This window comes from Doryrhamphus excisus, linkage group LG1 (genome assembly GCF_037039965.1).
Source record: "Doryrhamphus excisus strain RoL-2023G ecotype Guam linkage group LG1, RoL_Dexc_Guam_v1.1, whole genome shotgun sequence".
Classification (NCBI taxonomy): domain Eukaryota; kingdom Metazoa; phylum Chordata; class Actinopteri; order Syngnathiformes; family Syngnathidae; genus Doryrhamphus; species Doryrhamphus excisus.
The window spans coordinates 14,984,550-15,002,587 of NC_136357.1; the positions used below are offsets into that span (position 1 = coordinate 14,984,550).

At 42.9% G+C, this 18,038-nt stretch overlaps 1 protein-coding gene across 1 annotated transcript in view; it reads left to right on the plus strand.

Annotated features, from left to right (window-relative positions):
* Positions 1-18,038, plus strand: part of insc (INSC spindle orientation adaptor protein) — a 40,497-nt gene that overhangs the window by 5,474 nt on the left and 16,985 nt on the right. The window contains exon 2 of the mRNA XM_058076138.2: positions 9,299-9,387. Within this exon, the coding sequence (XP_057932121.2) occupies positions 9,329-9,387 (59 nt within the window). The 5' untranslated portion in view covers positions 9,299-9,328. The remainder of the gene's footprint in view (positions 1-9,298; positions 9,388-18,038) is intronic.

Consider the following 18,038-nt stretch of genomic DNA (forward strand, 5'->3'; position numbering starts at 1 on the left):
TGCTGATGCTCAGCACAAACCAACTGAGGTCATCTCGGTTTTGATGAAGGTCCAGTCTTTGAAACCACACCTTCATCACGGATATGTTTATGTTTTTGGTAACCTCAGTGCTGAGGTTCAGCTATGAGGTGACTCAATAGATGTTTCATAGCGGTCTACTTCCAAAAATTAATCTTTTGTCACGTTGAGCTCATCTTTCCACCAAATGGGTTTAGTCTGCTTTGGAAGGGTAAATCCTGTTGTGGCAGGAACAGCTAAATATGTTCTGTGTTTCCCCTTAGGTTTACAACATTGGTGTGGCATTCATCCTCACAAAGGTGCATACATAAACATGTACAGCAGGGGTCTCAAACTCAACTGGAGCTCGGGTCTGGGTGAGACTGGGCCGCATCAGGTTTTCCAAAAAAAAAAACAAAAACACATTTATTAAATTTTTTTTTTTTAAATTTCGCTTTGGTTCCAATTTTCTACAAGAAAAGCTCTGATAAAACATTCCACTGTTCTCAAACATCTTACTTTTTATTTTTCTACACAAAATAAGATGAATAATAAATAAACAAATTAAGAATAAAGAAAATCAATCAATCAGTAATAAATAAATAAATAAATAAATAGAATAATTAATAAAATGACAAATAATAAAAACTTAAGAAACCACATATAGTTGGTGGCTAGACAAATTATTTTTTTCAAACTAAAATGAACAAAGCATTATTAGAGCCCTGTAGACATGACAAAACACGACTATAGTCACATTTATACTCTTTTTATTTACAACATATTACGCAACTGCAGGGTCTTGAGACACATGCTAACTCGCAAACTAGAGAGCTAGCGACCTAAACGGTAGCCTTCAAGTTATTTCCTCTAAACTTAAATAGCCAAAAACTTACCACTTCCACACGGATAGGGAGGATACCTATTAACAGTTATTTAACCTTTAACATGAACATTAATCAAACGTAATAATTTTTTCTGGGTACATGATACCATACAGCATCCATATCAAACTTGCGCGGGCCGCACTAACATTAAACTTTCATATCAAGGCGGGGCCCTCAAACTAGTGTCCTGCAGGCCACATTTGGCCCGCGGGCCGCGTGTTTGAGACCCCTGATGTACAGAGTAGTAAACTGTACAAACTTATGCTACAGTGAAATTACGACAGCGGCCCCACACGTTCTCCCTGTGCGTGTGTGAGTTTTTTTTCCAGGTACTCCGGTTTCCTCCTACATTCCAAAAACATGCTAGGTTAATTGGTGACTCCAAATTGGTCCATAAGTATGAATGTGAGTGTGAATGGTTGTTTGTCTATAGTATGTGTCCTATGATTGAGTTAGGGTTAGGGTTCGCCTGAAGTCTGCTAAGATAGGCTCCAGCATACCCCTGCGACCCTAATGAGAATAAGCGGTATAGAAAATGAATGGATGGATAAACCCTGTTTTGTGGTTGGATATGGTCCATTATTAGTAAAGAAAAAAAGGCCAAAGCCACAGAAGAGCTGCGATGCCTCATTCACGGTGCAAATGGCAAGTTAAAAATGGCTGCTCACAGCCTCAACTTTATCAGTTTTTCCTAAGCTCGCCTCTATTTCGGTTTGTATCTAAGGTTACTTGGTAAACTTATTTTGTAACATAGACAAGACAGCGCTGTGCAGGCTTGTGTTGCATTAGTCACTTATGCATCGGGGTAGCATGACCGCTCTTTTCCTTGTCGACCTCAATAGTTACATTTCACAAACTTTCATAATAGACAGGAACGACTCCAAATTAATCCACAAAGTCAGATGTGTCATTTCATTAACGTGATCGTGCTTTTGCATGCAACCTAAACACATTCTAAATGCCTGCATTACATGGCATGCTGTCGTGTAAGTAAATGAACAATGTATAGACTTTCTCTTTTGTTTTACATTGTACCACTGTTTGGTACCCCAATAAAGGGTGCCAAAAAGTGTTATGATGGTACCCAGCTTTTGACAGTGGGAGTTAAAAAAAAAAAATTGAATACAAACGATGGAACTTTTCCTTGTTAATCTCTGATGTGGGGGGCTGCATTAAAGACATTTTTACAATGAGCCAGCATAAACACACTTGCAGCCTGCTGTGTTTAAAATGCTGCAGGGTGATGACAGAGCTGTTTGCAACATGTACATATGGTCGTGCCGGCTGATTACAACTATTCACCCTGCATTTAGGCCACCCGTGCCTTGTGTCTGTCTTCAATTATGTCTGGATGACTCCTTATTAGCCATATGTGCTGCCCCCTCTCTGCAGCAAGCCTTTCTCATTCACTATTAAACAGTTTCTAATGGCTCTGTGGAAACCACTTCTCCGGTATCACGTAATAAGATGATTCTCTGGTCTGGACCCAGGATCCCATTCCGGTAGTCTCTCAGTCCTGCAGACACAGCCTGGCTGCCTCTGGGCCGATGTCTGTTTGGCTTGTTGGTGGCTGTACAGGGAAAATGCATTTGGATATTTCACAGAGCAAGACAGTGTCTCAGGAGGTATGGTACTGCTCTTTTATTTCTACGGAATTCTGAGGGGACAGTAAGGTTGGGCGGTATGGACCTTAGCATATATCACAAATCACATGTATGCCACATGTATCACAATATGAACGTTATAAAATTGAACAAACCTCAAGCCGTATAATGAAATACAATTGTAAAGCACATTCATTTATTGGTAACAATCTGGCAAACTTTTCCAATGGGATGTCAGCCTCTGCACACATTGCTACTAAATCTTCAACAAACTCTAATGCCTGTGCTTGTTATTAAGGAAGATGTAGTCACCCATGCAATTCCAACTGCATATGTAAGATATTTATGACTCTTATGTACACAGTTAGATGGCAAACAGCGCTTTTATTTTGAAGGCCGGTAGAATGTGCTCCGTGTAATGAGAATGTCTGTACGAGGAGTTGGGTACAAGAATAAACGAGCTTCCCGTCTTCACTCATAACTTGGACGTCATCATTGGGCATTGTAAAATGCTTTTTATATTAAAGCTGTGAACAACACGCACGCAACAACACTAGCATGCTAAGCCGACACCGCTAGCTTCCATTCACTCTGTGAGGTTGTGCCAACTTTTGCTGGTGTCACTCTAGTAGATACCTGTACCTAATAAAGTGGTTAGCATGCAGGCCGCACAACTAGGAGACCGAGTCCCCGCTAGGGCATCTCTGTGTGGGGTTTGCATGTTCTCCCTGTGTGTGTGTGGGTTTTCTCTGGGTACTCCGGTTTCCTTCCACCTTCCAAAAACATGCTAGGTTAATTGGCGACTCCAAATTGTCCATAGGTGTGAATGTGAGTGTGAATGGTTGTTTGTCTATATGTGCGGGGTGTACCCTGCCTCTCACCTGAAGACAGCTGGGATAGGCTCCAGCATGCCTGCGACCCTCGTGAGGATAAACGGTATAGAAAATGGATACATGATCCACATTTGTTAGTATGATGGCTCAGGGGTTACAGGCCACTATGTGTGCTTTCGTTGCTTAGAGACGTCAAGGTCCAAACATAAAAAGTTCATATACCAGTAATTATGCCACAGGAAAGAACAAAATGAGACCTGAATAGAATCTTCCAGTTTGTGGCCTTACAAGGGAATCTTGTTCATTGTGTCTACAGTGCGTATGTGAAGCTACATATTGCAGGCCTGCAAGCAAAAGCCCCAGAGGCCAATAAAAGCATGCTAGATAAGAAGCAAAACAAGACAAACAGCAGGCTATGCTGCACTGAGAAAAACTTCTGTGTATGCTGATGTCACATTGGCAATGGATTCTGCTTTGTTCTCAATAAAACCAGTCTGATACTGAAAAATAACTTTCCCATGCTTGTATTGGTATATTAGGACTGTCATACTCATTCTAGCTGTAAACAAAGATTCAAATTGTATGTTTTGATCAGAATTGAGATAGTATTGATATGTTCATTATTGTAGTAGTAATGTCATGCAGTGGTACATATACTGGGAAGTGTTGATTGTTGGTTGATAACACTGTATATTCAAATGCCATATAGGGTTATCTGAATGTATAGTCGCCAATGCTCAAGTGAAAGAAGAAGAAATGATCTGCATGGCAACTCATAGGAGCTGGAGTGTAGGTCCAACTCTGCTACTTTATCCATAATGCACCTCCCACATGTCCTTCTGTCAACTCCTTGTCTACTCCGTGTTTCCCATCAAACTATGTGCTGCTACTTTTGTGTAGTAAAATAATACGCAAGCAGCACCTGGGCTTCCTCCTCCTCCTCGTTTTGAGGCTTTCCCTGTCACATCAGCATGAAACCTGTCAGGAGCTCGCCACTGTTTTTCCATCATTAGGATGGCTATAGGGTATTATTTCATGTCAACAAGGCTCTAATAATGCTGGAAACTGTATTTAGAATGTCATAAACAGGTTTTCTATTCTCTCACTGCAAAAATATTCAGTATATTAATACTTTAATTCACTTGTCAAAGTCCAAACCAATTAACCACGATAAGCGAGGGACAACTGTAGTTAGATGTAGTTTGACACAATACAATGAATGTTCTACTAAATGTAGTGTTGCTACACTGGTTCTGCTTCCTTCTCCTGTCCTCCATGAAGGTGGAGATCACGGGCCTAACCAGTCACTGGTCAAGGGTCAGGGATGTCTGCTTAAACTGCAGCTTTCATGCTCAATTCACAACTATTTGGTGCCACATGTACATATGTCACCACTCCAGGGTCCAAAACTGAGCATCACACTAATGACATGAAACATCTCAGTCCAACTGAACAACATTTGCATGTCAATGTAACTATTGTCCTTGCGTGTATTCTTCTGGTGCTAGAGAGCGAGAGCGAGAGAGACCGATGCTTGTTTGAGGCACAACATTGAACCCATGCTGTGATTTGCTTTTCATCTTCATGTCAGTGGTCTGTCACAGACTCTACAAGGAGTAATTCCAGCTCACCACAGAACAGCATCAAAGCTTTGCATATGTATTTTTACACAGTGACTACACGGTTGTGAGTAAGACGGACGTCGTAAAGTGGGAGGTCACGTTTTGCGTTCGTTGCTTGTTTTGGACCTTTCTTTCCCACATAAGTTGTTGGTAGTATTGTAAACAAACAGGAGAAAAGTTGGTATTGAGACCACTTTCATTCAACGAAAGTTCTGGGGAAAATTCCAGGCATCACAATAGATGAAAATATGAGCTGGAAACCTCATATTACAAATATACAACATAAGGTGGCCAGAAATATTTCAGTATTGAACAAAGCAAAACTTCTCAATGAGAAATCACTCCACACTCTTTATTGCTCTCTGGTTCTACCATATCTTACTTATTGTGTGGAAATATGGGCTAATAACTATAAAAGCAATCTTCACTCGCTAAATGTACTGCAAAAAAGGTCAGTAAGGATGATTCATAATGCTGCCTACAGAGAACATACTAACTCCTTATTTCTAAAATCACAAATACTTAAACTTGCTGATATAGTTCATCTTCAAACAGCTAAAATAATGCATAAGGCTAAAAACAACCAATTAGCTAAAAATGTCATCCAATACTTCTCTACAAGAGAGGAGAAATATGATCTCAAGGAAGAAGTACATTTGAAACACTTATATGCTAAGACTACGCTAAAAAGCCATAGCATTTCAGTATGTGGAATCAAACTATGGAATGGATTGAGTAAGGACCTCAAACAATGCACAACGATGAGCCAATTCAAGAAACAATACAAGCAGTTGATGTTTGCTAAATACAAGGATGAAGAGTCTTGAACCAGTCATGATGTGCTATATATATCACTATATTGACACTTACTATGGTACCCATTATGTCATTGGATGCTCATATCACCTTGTACTTCGGTACGAGGTGCATTATTTAAAAAAAAAACAAAAAAAAACCCTTAAACTGTATTATGGAAAGCAGGAAGTGAACAAATGTAACAGTTACTGATTGTAAAAGTACCAGATGGAGGGGTAGGATTTAATAAGCTTTGCTTCTTCCTACTCCTTTTGGACATGTGGAACTGTGAACTGATTATGTGATGCATTCAATTGTAATCTGATGCATGTTAAAATGAAATAAAACCCTTACCATTACCATTACCAAGTTTGTCAGTCAGGGTTTCTTCTTTGGCCCATGCCCCACCACTTTGCAAGACTTCGGCTGACATTTGTTGAGTGGTCTTTGCATAATCCAACAAACAAACTAGAAAGAAATAGCAATGCAATATAACTTCCTTGATGGAGGTTAAAATACCACACAAAGAATCAACCTTTCGACTATCTGTCTAAATTACGATTTTCTTGACCTGTGTCCCAAACATGTGCTGCCATTCTACTCAAGGACGCACACTGCACTGTTGTTGGCATGATGGCCGAAACTCGCACTCGAGTCTCGCCAGCCAGGGTGAGTTGGCTCTACTGCCGTCTTCCTCCTGCCCAAGGCTCATCAGCATCTATCATTCATCAGCTTGTGGGAGGAGTGATTGCATTCATTAATTTACTTTTCTTTTGACTTGTCTTGTCTGTTTCCAATATTTCAGCCTTTAATATCAATATCAAAATATAATATTTCTCATGCTTGGCAAAAGTGCTGTACAACAGCCAATAAAACACAAAACTACACAAACATTCCAAATAATAAAAAGAAAAAAAAATACAGTAAAAACAATACACAGAACAAAAGTTCAACAAAATCGGATCGGGACACACCCATAAATGAATATGAAGTGTACAGGCATGCTATATTTTCATATTTGACTGATTATTTTCAGTCTTACGATACATTTCCATTTGAAGGACTGTGTGCAGAAAGTTCCTTCAGCTGCCTTGACAGCATTATATATTGACTTTTCATCCTTTGAGTATGCTGACGTCACACACATGCAGGGGCGCTGGTTATGCTCAATTGAATGAATTGTTGAACAGTCATGAAATGCCACTTATATTAAAAAATGGATAACAATTTTTATGCCATTTAATTCATGATTGTGGAAAAAAAAAATTGTACAATCTGTTCCACCATTGGTATCACATGCTAGCCGGAAGTAGTGTTTTACATATTTTTTGGTTGAAAAAAATGTAATTTGGAACAAGTTGAGTGCAAGTTCCCCATCAACTGTTCTTTCGGTGCCCTCCTTGAAGAATAACATTAAGACCATTGGAAGTTTCTTTACAACAGAGCAAAACAATGAGGAGTCTAATAATAATTATAATAATACAAATTAACAGTGTGATATATTTAAATGTAAAAACATGGTTCAAAACGTGCCCCCCCCCCACACACACACAGACACACACAAGTTGAGACAGTGGTGTCCTTTGTATGGCCCACCTCACCACCGACACCACAGCCCACCAGGGGGAAATCCGCAGACAGGGCAGCTCATGTTTCAGCCTGGACATGAAAAGAAACGTCCATACCAGCAAGAAAATTAGTCGACGTGCCCTCATGGCTTCTCATCTTGGAAATAAAATCAGGATTCCAGCATCTGCTCTTGTGACGTTGGAGCTGTGCTCCAATAAAAAAATGACACAACAACTCTGAGAATTATTAGCAGAGTATGACAGCATCACCTGAGGCCAAAGCACCGCCATCTGTCTGCTGAGGCTCTTTTTCCGTTTAGCGTGAAAATGCTTATTGCTGAAATGACATGATAACGGCCTTGCACCTTCTTATTTATCTGATCTGCTTTTACCATATCAACCCCCGCGACCCTGCGGTCCTCCGGCACTGGCCTTTTAACAATACAAAAACCCAGAACAAAAACCCACGGTGAGGCAGCATTTAGCCACTATGGCCCCCACCTGTGGAACAGCCTGCCGGAGAGCCTCAGGATTGCAGAGACTGCTGATATTTAAAAAAAAAAGAAAAAGACACACCTTTTTAATCAGGCTTTTAACTCATATTTTTAAACTTTTCTTATGTTTTTATCTTTTTAGTCCGATTTTATGCTCTTAGTCTTTAGCTTTTAACTCCAGTGTTTCCTCAGGGGGGGTCCTCCACACTGGGGGATGTGTCGGGTCTGCTGAGGGGGTGCCATCCTTGTGTCCCTTCGACCCGGCCGGCTGGGGGTTCCTCCCTTTAATGTGGGGGTCCGCCCATCTGTCGGAGTCGGGGGACCCGGGTGCTGGTCCCCTGATGGTACGGCCTGCGGCTCTTCCCAGTGTGGACGGCCCCAAAGGTGGCGTTTCCTTGCCATGCCATGTCTCCCTACTGTGTGTGATTGTGTGTGATTGTGAGTGTGTGTCTAGTATTGAGGGTGCGAGGGAGGGGCTTTCTTAGTAATTGTTTTTCCTTTTAATTGTGGTAATTGTTTTTAATTCTGAAAACTGCTATACAAATAAAGTTGATTTGATTTGAATTGATGATTGTTGGACTGCTCAATTCTGGTTGCACAGTCATCCTCACAAGAGCTTGTGATGGAATCTGTGGCAAGTGTTTCTGTGGCTGTTTACCTGGTGCGCTCTTTTCTGGTTAGGTACAACGACATTGTTAAGTTTAATATTTTTTTTTTAAGATTGAGAGACCTTCCTAAAAACATTCCAATAAAGGTGGAAGCATACAACTGTTCAACATGTCTTCCTAAAATGAAGAAGTAAGACTCAGGGCAACTTCCATCTCCATAGAAACGACACGTAGTTGGATAAGTACTCTTGCGTGTTCAACATGCCTTATGCTAGCCTTCGTGGCATATGGTATCATACTGATGCTGTTTATAAGTTGCGTGTTTCTGTGCGTGAGTGAGGCACATTGTCACATTCTTAACTAGTGGCTAATTAAACTCCACAGTAAACACGAAATGAATAGCCCTGCTGCAGGATATCATTAACTAAAAGGATTAAAGTGTGGCTGCGGAAGGAGGGGTTGGACGGAGGGGGGGGGGACAGGGGGTGCATCTGTGGCATCTCCCGGGTTGAAAATGGACTAATCCAAATGGGATTCATCAATACAACGACAGAATAAAGTTGCGGCACTTAAAGCTCAAAGTAGTGAGGAGAGCAGCCCTGGCTGGCAGCCAGCCAATAAATTAGAAGATAAGAAATATGATTCCACTGGCACACGGCTGCCTTGCAGCTACTTCAAACAGAGAGCTTCATTCATAATTGAATTAGTCGCAGCAAAAGAAGCCAAGACAAGAATAGGACGCTTGGTGGCAGATCAATAAGGAGATGTTATAGTAGAAAGCGCTGCTCTTGCCAGCCTGCAGGATGCAACACCCGTATGTGCAATCTGACATGCTCAGCTTTCTTCTCCTAACAAGACTAATACATATGTGTGTTCTATTCACATGTCAGGTCTGAATTTGAAGGAAGGAGGAGGACAGAATGGCGACACCTCAGTGCAGCTCCCGGCAGAGCAGCTCCCTCTCTTCTTCTCCAAGCAGGCAAGAAACACCACAATACTCCCACTTATGGCTTGGCTGCCGACCTTTATTGTGCAAAGCTCGTCACTTTGTATCCAATGACCACATCTCTTACTAAAAGTGGCTGATGCAATATGAAGCCCTGTTTCAAAGTCAGACCTAAACTTTTGGTCAACTTTATTATTATCGTTATTCCTCTGGAAGAAGTACTTTGTCAGACAGGTATTGTGAACTGCAGCGTTTTTCCATCCTGATGGAAAAGCCAGTCATTACCACACAGACGAGGGCCTTCATTCATCTCCACATAGCTATTTGCCGTTTCACGCCCCTGCACAACCTCAACTTCCATTGTTCCTTTGAAGAAAAAAAGCACCCAAGATGGTGCTGGTGGAAATATCTCAGGTGGGATCTCGTCATGCCAGTAATGTTGGAAGCCATTAGGACGGTCAAGGTTACTAAATTATTACTATACTATATTGTATTTTTTTCTCATTAAATAATAAAATTTTCTCCCACCTTTCAATGTCCCATGTTTGGCGCTCTCGTGCGCTCATGGCCTTTGAAGACATTTTTTCTTCTTAAACCCCAGATGCCGTCTAATGATTATTGGACTGCACTCAGCACCAGTAACAACCTTAATTTAGGCCGAGAATGGTCGCATATCTTGAAAGACTGCCAATCGGCTCAGGGCCGTTGACATTTTTTTTGGTTGTACCGCTTGATTTTTTTTTTTTCCATAACACTCAGGATCTTTGAAGAAGTTTCTTTCTGCGTCCAACCTGCAGCAGCAATAGGCTTGCTCATGGTGTTCAGCAATCTGACCATGCTCAAAACAGAGAAGGCTTTTTTGTCTTTGACAATACCTGGGAGGGGCGGCACGACGGTCGAGTGGTTAGTGTGCAGACCTCACAGCTAGGAGAATAGGGTTCAATTCCACCCTCGGCCATGTGGAGTTTGCATGTTCTCCCCGTGCATGCGTGGGTTTTCTCCGGGTACTCCGGTTTCCTCCCACATTCCAAAAACATGCTAGGTTAATTGGTGACTCCAAATTGTCCATAGGTATGAATGTGAGTGTGAATGGTTGTTTGTCTATATGTGCCCTGTGATTTCCTGGCCACCACGGTGTGCCCCGCCTCTCGCCCAAAGACAGCTGGGATAGGCTCCAGCACCCCCGCGACCCTTGTGAGGAAAAAGCGGTAGAAAATGAATGAATGAATGAATACCTGGTAGAAAATGACATTGAATCAATATATTTGCAGCATATTAATGTCTGTGGTCTTAAACATTTGATCAGGTGATGAACATCTAGAGTAATTCCAGTTTAATAAATTGCAATAATGCAATAAATTGTTTACTTGAACATTTTTTTGTGTCTCACCACCATTTCTTCCTTTTTGGTTTTCGTTTTGTCCAGTGGTTGTTTGTGTATATGTGCCTCTCGCCCAAAGGCAGCCGGGATAGGCTCCAGCATTCCTGTGACCCTCGTGAGGATAAGCGGTATAGAAAATGGATGGATGGATGTATTGAATAAGACCATCAGTTTTTTATGCTCCATTTTAATCATTAGGTTTTGCACACGCCACACCAACCAAATGCCACAGTGATAATAACAGCTGTCACAGTGAGAAATGCTCGAACCTGTTGTTTTCACTTCTACGGAACCCTGAAATATTCATCCCACTTTGACCCCAATCTCCATCTGATAATGTGCTGTTATGTGACTGAAGCGTGAGACATGAGCACATGAGAATATCACAGAAGCATAGATGAGGTGGTGACACAACCAAATGGCCCTGATGTGTGCGTCATAACAAAGGCCTGCTAGTAATAATACTGGTTCAAATCTGACAAACTTGGGTGTAGGCAGCTTTCTTTTGTATACACATGAGAAATGTACTGTGTACCAATGAATATTATATATTGGTCTCAAATTATAATCATGTATTACTATCAGATTTACAGACAGAGTTCAGTTGGACACAGTATACGGAACGTTCACGGTTAAAAGGTTGTGTGGCTTCCCATTTTGGGATAAAACGTTTATCCACAAATAGGGATTACTGTGATGCAAGCTGAAGTTATTAGAAACAGAAACAGGTATTTTGTATGATGCAGTGAGATAGCTCCATAAAAGCAGACATGTGTCAGTTTCAAATGGGACCAGAACCAGAATAAGATTGAGAACTAACTAAGCCTGAAATGAACTGTGTGAAGTTTGGGTCCAATTTGCCTGCAACATCTGGCAGTCATGTGTGTGCCCCTGCTGGAAGGACCCATATGGACCAGCAGGAGGACATAGCGTCCAGTTACCATGTACTGCCACAGATGGGTGAAAACTTTGCGCAGAAAGAAATCAAAGTGTGACTTTTGTGGGGGCACGCAGTTAGGAGATCTGTGTTTGAATCTCACTTTGGACATTACTGTATGAAGTTTACATGTTCTCCACGTGTGAGAAGTCAGGATAGGCTTCAGCTCACCCATGATGCCAATGAGGAGAGAAGGTAAGAACATGTATAGACGGATACTTCCATGTGTCAGGTGCCACAGATGCGGCAAAGACACTGTTCTGAACATTCACTTCAGGGGTGTCTAATGAGGGGGGCATTAAGGAAAAGAAAGCATGCAGTATGCGGGGCCACAAATGGCCCCCAGATGGTCTTTGGACTCACTTGATTTAAGTGCGACCTTGTTTCACCTGTTGATTGTGGCACTAATGAAGCAAATGAAGCTTCGTTCTAATACAGTCAATTCATCTGGTCTGATGCAGTATCTGGTATCAGACCACATACCAAAGGTATCTGCAATGAACGCAGCGGGAAGACAAAGTATTCTAAAGCCCACTTATGTTTAAAAGACACTTTTCAGATCTAGTATGTCCTTGTTTCCACCTTCAGTCGAAGCCAAACCGACAATGTATGTGTGTGCACGCTTGTAGCTCATTGTGCCCGCATTTCCACTGCTCTTCCTCTGTGGTCTATTTCCAAGCAACAATGACATACCCGCTAAACAAGATTGAAGAGTCGCTTCCTTCTTCCAGTGTGACAAATTACTTTTTTTTTGTTTTAAATTATTCTGTGACAGACATTTGCGTTGGGCTCTCCCCACAAATGCAGACTGCTTCCACCTCCTGGTGCAGAAATGTATTGCATCCCATTGGAGGTTAATTACTTAAAGGGGTACTGACCTTTTTTGGAAATTTTAAATCATTTACAATTCTTATGTGAAACATGAACCGATATTTATTTCACCTTTCTGTGCATTCTAAAGCCAGAAAACAAATTAATGTGAGCTAGCTAACAATGCTACATTCTATGAGGACATTGACAATAACATGTAATACTTAAAGTATTACCGGAATGTTTTTCCTAGGCGCATTAATTTTACAGACCCATTGATCGGAACTAACACTACTTCCGTCAACAAGTTAAAACGCCCTGTTTCCCCAGGCAGACAATTGTGTTACTGTGTGCGAGTCAGATCAGGCTATACTGAAACATACAACACACACACAAAAAACAGTTACGATGTCCGCTTTCATTGGGATGCCGACTGGTGGAATAGCGTCAATAGTTGAGCTGGTTCAAAATAGTCCGTAGCGATGTTGTCGGGTCCTTCCTCCTTCAGTCTGTCCTGTTGTTGGTAGCTTGCGGAATCTCAAATTTGACCAACTATTCAGCTTAATGACAAAATCTTCAAATTTACAGGGGAGGCATTATTTATTAACCTAGCGTTAACGTGTATAAAAGTAGCAACACAGTACTAGCACCATAAGTTAGCTTCACTAAGGAGTAGCTTGAGGCGTTGTAATATAGTACCTGATGGTGATAGCAGCTACAATAACAATATTGTTGTAGCGCGGTTAACATCGAGGTCAGTTTTCGAAATGGAAAACTGTTGCCGTTTGTTACACAACATGCTTTGTGTCTTTCCATCTCGACAGCTTCCAAGTCTGTTCCACTTTAATTCAAAGCAGTAGTGGGATCTTTTTCAGGTAACAGCAGGGAGGCCATTCATTATCTGGTACACTTAAGTGACGCTCGCTCAACCTGTGCTTGTGATCTACGAAGCATTCTTCTTTAAACTCAAACCATCTGAGGCCTTCTGAGATGTTCTGGCAACCACACCCACCTCAGTCACAAATGAATTCCAGCTGTGCTCAAACTGCCATACTTGAGCGATAACATCTGCTCTGCTGCTCAGCCGCACACCTGCCCGTATGCTGCTCGCTCGCTCGCTCGCTCACTTAACTGCAACGCCACGTTGGCAGACACAGCTTCTAGTCATTGACTGGCGTGATGCTCTGTGATGAATTACAGCCATAAGGTTCATGAGAACTCATTGTTTTTAGCCCCAAACACAGTGACTCACTGAGTGGCTCCGTGACAAAGACGTGCCATGCCAAGTCCTTGTCCTTGCTTAGCGAGGAATCCCCTCAGAAAGCGATAGCGCATGTATTGGTAATCTGATTTTTCCATAGAAACCTTCATTTTTGACCTGATTGATTATTTTCCGTTTTTCCATCCATTTTTTTTATTAATAAAGTTCCTCATCAAATGGCCTTTCTGGACCTCCCATGAAGAGCGTTGCAGTTGGAGGTTTCTTCAAACTTCAAACTCAAAGCTTGTCTCTCAAATAACTGTCATTGTGTTAACAGACACAGTAGTTAACATTATTGTGTTCCAACACAGTTAATCAATGCTAACCGCCATCTAAAATCAATTTGGCGTTCACAGTCTGCCCTTGTGCGCCACATTTGAGCAGGAGAAACACCATGTGAGCGTGGAGCAGAGCAGCGGCCTTTCAGTGACTCATGCAGAAGAACAAGACCAGCAGCACAAATGCTTCAAAAATGAATCATCACAAAGTTTTCTTTTTGCTTAAAGTCCAACAGAAACTCTGCTCTAGTATTTTATATTTGAAAAATTCATTCATTCATTCATTTTCTATCACTTTTTACCTCACAAGGGTTGCGGGGGGTGCTGGAGCCTATCCCAGCTGTCTTTGGGCGAGAGGCGGGGTACACCCTGACTGGTCGCCAGCCAATCACAGGGCACATATTATTTGAATAATATATATATTAAATATTACTTTTTATTCATTCAGGCTGAAGCAAAAGTCAATGAATTAGAAAAAAGCCATTATTTAAAGGGGACCCGTAATGCAAATTTTTCAGTCCTTTTGTATTGAGTTGTGGACTTCTATAGAGCAGCTACATACAGAAAACTTTGTAGATCCTCCAGAATCTGCACCTATTCCAAGTGTATTTCCTTGGATTTTTGCTTCCCGCCAAAATGTTTTAATTTAGTCCACCTCTGGGCACGCCCACTATGCTGGTATTGGTCAAACTCCCAAATTACTTCCTGAGCACTGCGAACAACACTTTCTAATATAGTGGGTATAGGAGTTGATAATATATGAATAAAGTCTTTGGATAGCTAATTGAAAAGTGTTTAGGAGCTACTGTTAGCTCATGATCTCCTGGCTGGAGACTCCTGACTTACGTTGTATGAACTCAAAGAGTACGCACCGCTGGTGCTCCTTCGACCTTGGGTGCCTCAGGAGGAGCACTCATGGTCGGATGCACTTTGTCAAAGGCACCGATACCCATAAGGAAGCCTGCTTCTCTGTGACATCACAAAAGCACAGTTTTGCAACACCCTCTGAAACCAATTGTCTTGAGCCAATAGGTCCACATTAAGTAAATATGTTGTTAGGACTATCATTGTTGCTGCTGCATGTCAGAACAAAAATCCTACTGATAGATGATGTTCAATCTAAGATGTTAGATGTATCTTGGCTCAAAGGTTCATGTCTTTAAATATCAGGAATCTTACTGGCATGGAGTGATATTTGACCAATTCCAATGTAGTTGTGGTCAAAAGGTCAAATAGGTAGACAAAGGCTATTCAGACTTCCTGTGCCTAAAAGAAAATAGCCCAATCTCTGTATGGGATAATGGACACCTCTGGATGCTCTCTGAATCCTGCATGTAAATATTGTGATGTTTGGCAAACTGTTGCTGAAGTAAGTACACTGCTTCCACTCTGGAAAACAAACCTATTATTATCCTTATCATCAGTGCTCTCGTGGCGAGGTGAACGATTTGTGGCCGCCGAGGCGAGTAAATCAAACCTGACTCATTCTTATGAGATGATGTTATATAATATGTGGAAATGGCTCCATCGGGTTTGAGACGTGCAGGATTCGAAAGGTGGATGTGTTGGTGTAGTGCTGTTGGAATCTTGAGACTTCAGCAGGGTTTAGGTGTCAGTGGTTCAATGGAGAGCAAATGTCTGACGTTGCTTCTCGTCAACCATAACAAGTGCTCATCAAGCTGTTTGAGTGTGACTCACTCCTTATTTACGATTTCCCCCTGACAACCACGTATGTTAACCTTGGAAAACCTTTATCTGTTCCTCAGGGGAGATTTATTTGTGAGTAGTTATGAAATGAATATGTTTAATTAACATAACAAGGTCAACACTAAAATCCTGTTTCCTGAAGATGGTGGCACCCATTCCTTTGACAGTGTGAATCTGACATTTTAGAGTTATGGCTTGATGCTGAAACGATGCACCTTTCGGGCATCTGTAACCTTATCCAACCTTATCCGACTCTGGAGGAGGTGGAGGCAGCGTGATGCGAAACAGAAGAGGAGCACCCATCAAGGAGCTGGTGCTATCTTGGGTGAGCTGCCCGGCGGGTGCCGGCCGGCGCGGTGGAGCGCCTCACCACTCGCCTGCTCGCCCCCTCCGCTTGCTCATGTGCGGGCCTCCTCCCCTCACCCGCTCCTTTGTCTGCCACACTGCCGTAGCCCTGATGCCGTGGTCGAGGGGAGTCTGGAGGTGCTATGCCTTGGCGGTCCGTACCTCCCTGGGCTCGGGGCCTGGTTGTGGGTCTGGGACCCCTGGGTCCCCCGCCCTGTGATACCCCGGATGCCCCACCCGGGGACGTCCACAGTGTGTGCTTGCGTGTGTGTGTATTGAGTGGATGGGGTGTGCGCGTGTGTCTGAGATTATTTTATGTATTTATTGTTTTAAATACTTAGATAAATAATGATTTGTTTTATTATAATTATATATATATATATATATATATATGTGGGTGTGTGTGTATATGGCCATATAGATATACGGGGGGGGGCTCTGCGGGGGTCTGGCGTAGGGCGTTCCATCTCTACCGCCCGGTCCTCCATGAGGCAGTGTGCCCGGGCCTCTTCTGTCCTGGCTAGGGCGGTCCTATGTCGGTGGTCAGGCCTGGGGTTACCTGGGGCGGGCCGGGTTCTGCTTCCTGGGGGTGTGTGGGGGGTGGGGGGCGGCGCCTCCGGCCGTGGACGGGCTCCCTTCCGGCTGGCGGGGGCGCCCCTGTGCCCACGGGTGTGTGGCATTCGATGCCCTTCTGCCCTAGTGGGGTATGGTCTCCCGCTGGTCTCGGGGGTGCGGCTCTCCTCCGGCCTGCTGGCGCCCTGTTGCCGGTTGGGATTGCTCCTCCATGGCCTCTTGCTGGTCTCTTCGGGGAGTTGCTTCGGGGGCGGGTCTTGGGGAGTCGGCCCTGGCTTTGCCCACACCCACAGGGCCGGAGGATCTCTGGCGGTGGGGGCTTGACCTGGCTGCGCGGGGCGGGGTTTGCTGGGTGGTAGAAGGCAGTCTCTCTCCTTTTGTCATTCTCAGTGACAATTACACATTCACACACTCGCATTCACATACACAACACACCTCCATATGGACACTCACAGCGCGTGGGTGCTTCTCTATACAATCTACCATCTTATCCCTGATGTTTATATGGTATTGGTATGCTATTATTACAGTAATAATGATGATGACATTTAACTGTTCTGTTTGTCACTGTTGTTGTTATGGGAATTCTTGTTGCTGCTGTTTTTGTCTCTCCCTCTACTGCCCCCCCACCCCACCTTTCTCTTCTTCTTTTCTGTTCTTCTTCTTGCTCCGGTCCGGTCGCTCCAAATGGCATAACAAAAACATCAAATAACGGCAAATAAAATTTCATGGTACAGGGAAGTTGTAGCCAACACCTTTCCTGACACAGAGCAAATCTGTCTAGCATGTAAGGGCATTTAGATCAACAATACTATCTGCCCCAATGGCTGGACGGGACAAAAAAAAAAAAAAAGGAGCTGGTGCTATCTTAATGCTAAACCTTCCAGAAAACTTCTGGTATAAGTTCTGCTGGCCAATGCCCGCTTCGTCATTGAGGTTGTGATTGTTATGTATATGTTGCTTGATCGAGTGCCTTAAAAGCCTTGTTCGACCCTTTACAGTCCTATCATCCAAAGTGCTCGGTAAAGGATGCTAAATTCTCTGTGCCCTTCCTGAGCCTGGAACATCTGGAAGGCAAAAACACAAATGCAGTTTGTTGATTTCAGTTCTGCATTGAATAATCCCCCAACAAATCATCAACAAACTGGTATCCCTTGGCCTGGGTACCCCATTGTGCTGCTGGATAGTGGACATTCTAACAAATAAACTCCACATGGTTCAAGTGGGAAGCAACACCTCAGACTCCATCCTGCTGACCACACGTTGTCCTCAGGGCTGCTTGCTTATAGTTACTGTCCGGTTACTTTGCCGACCTATGACTGTTGTTCTGTATCCGGTACAAAGTGCACTATACGTATGCGGACAAAGCAACTGTCGTAGGTCTAATTCAGG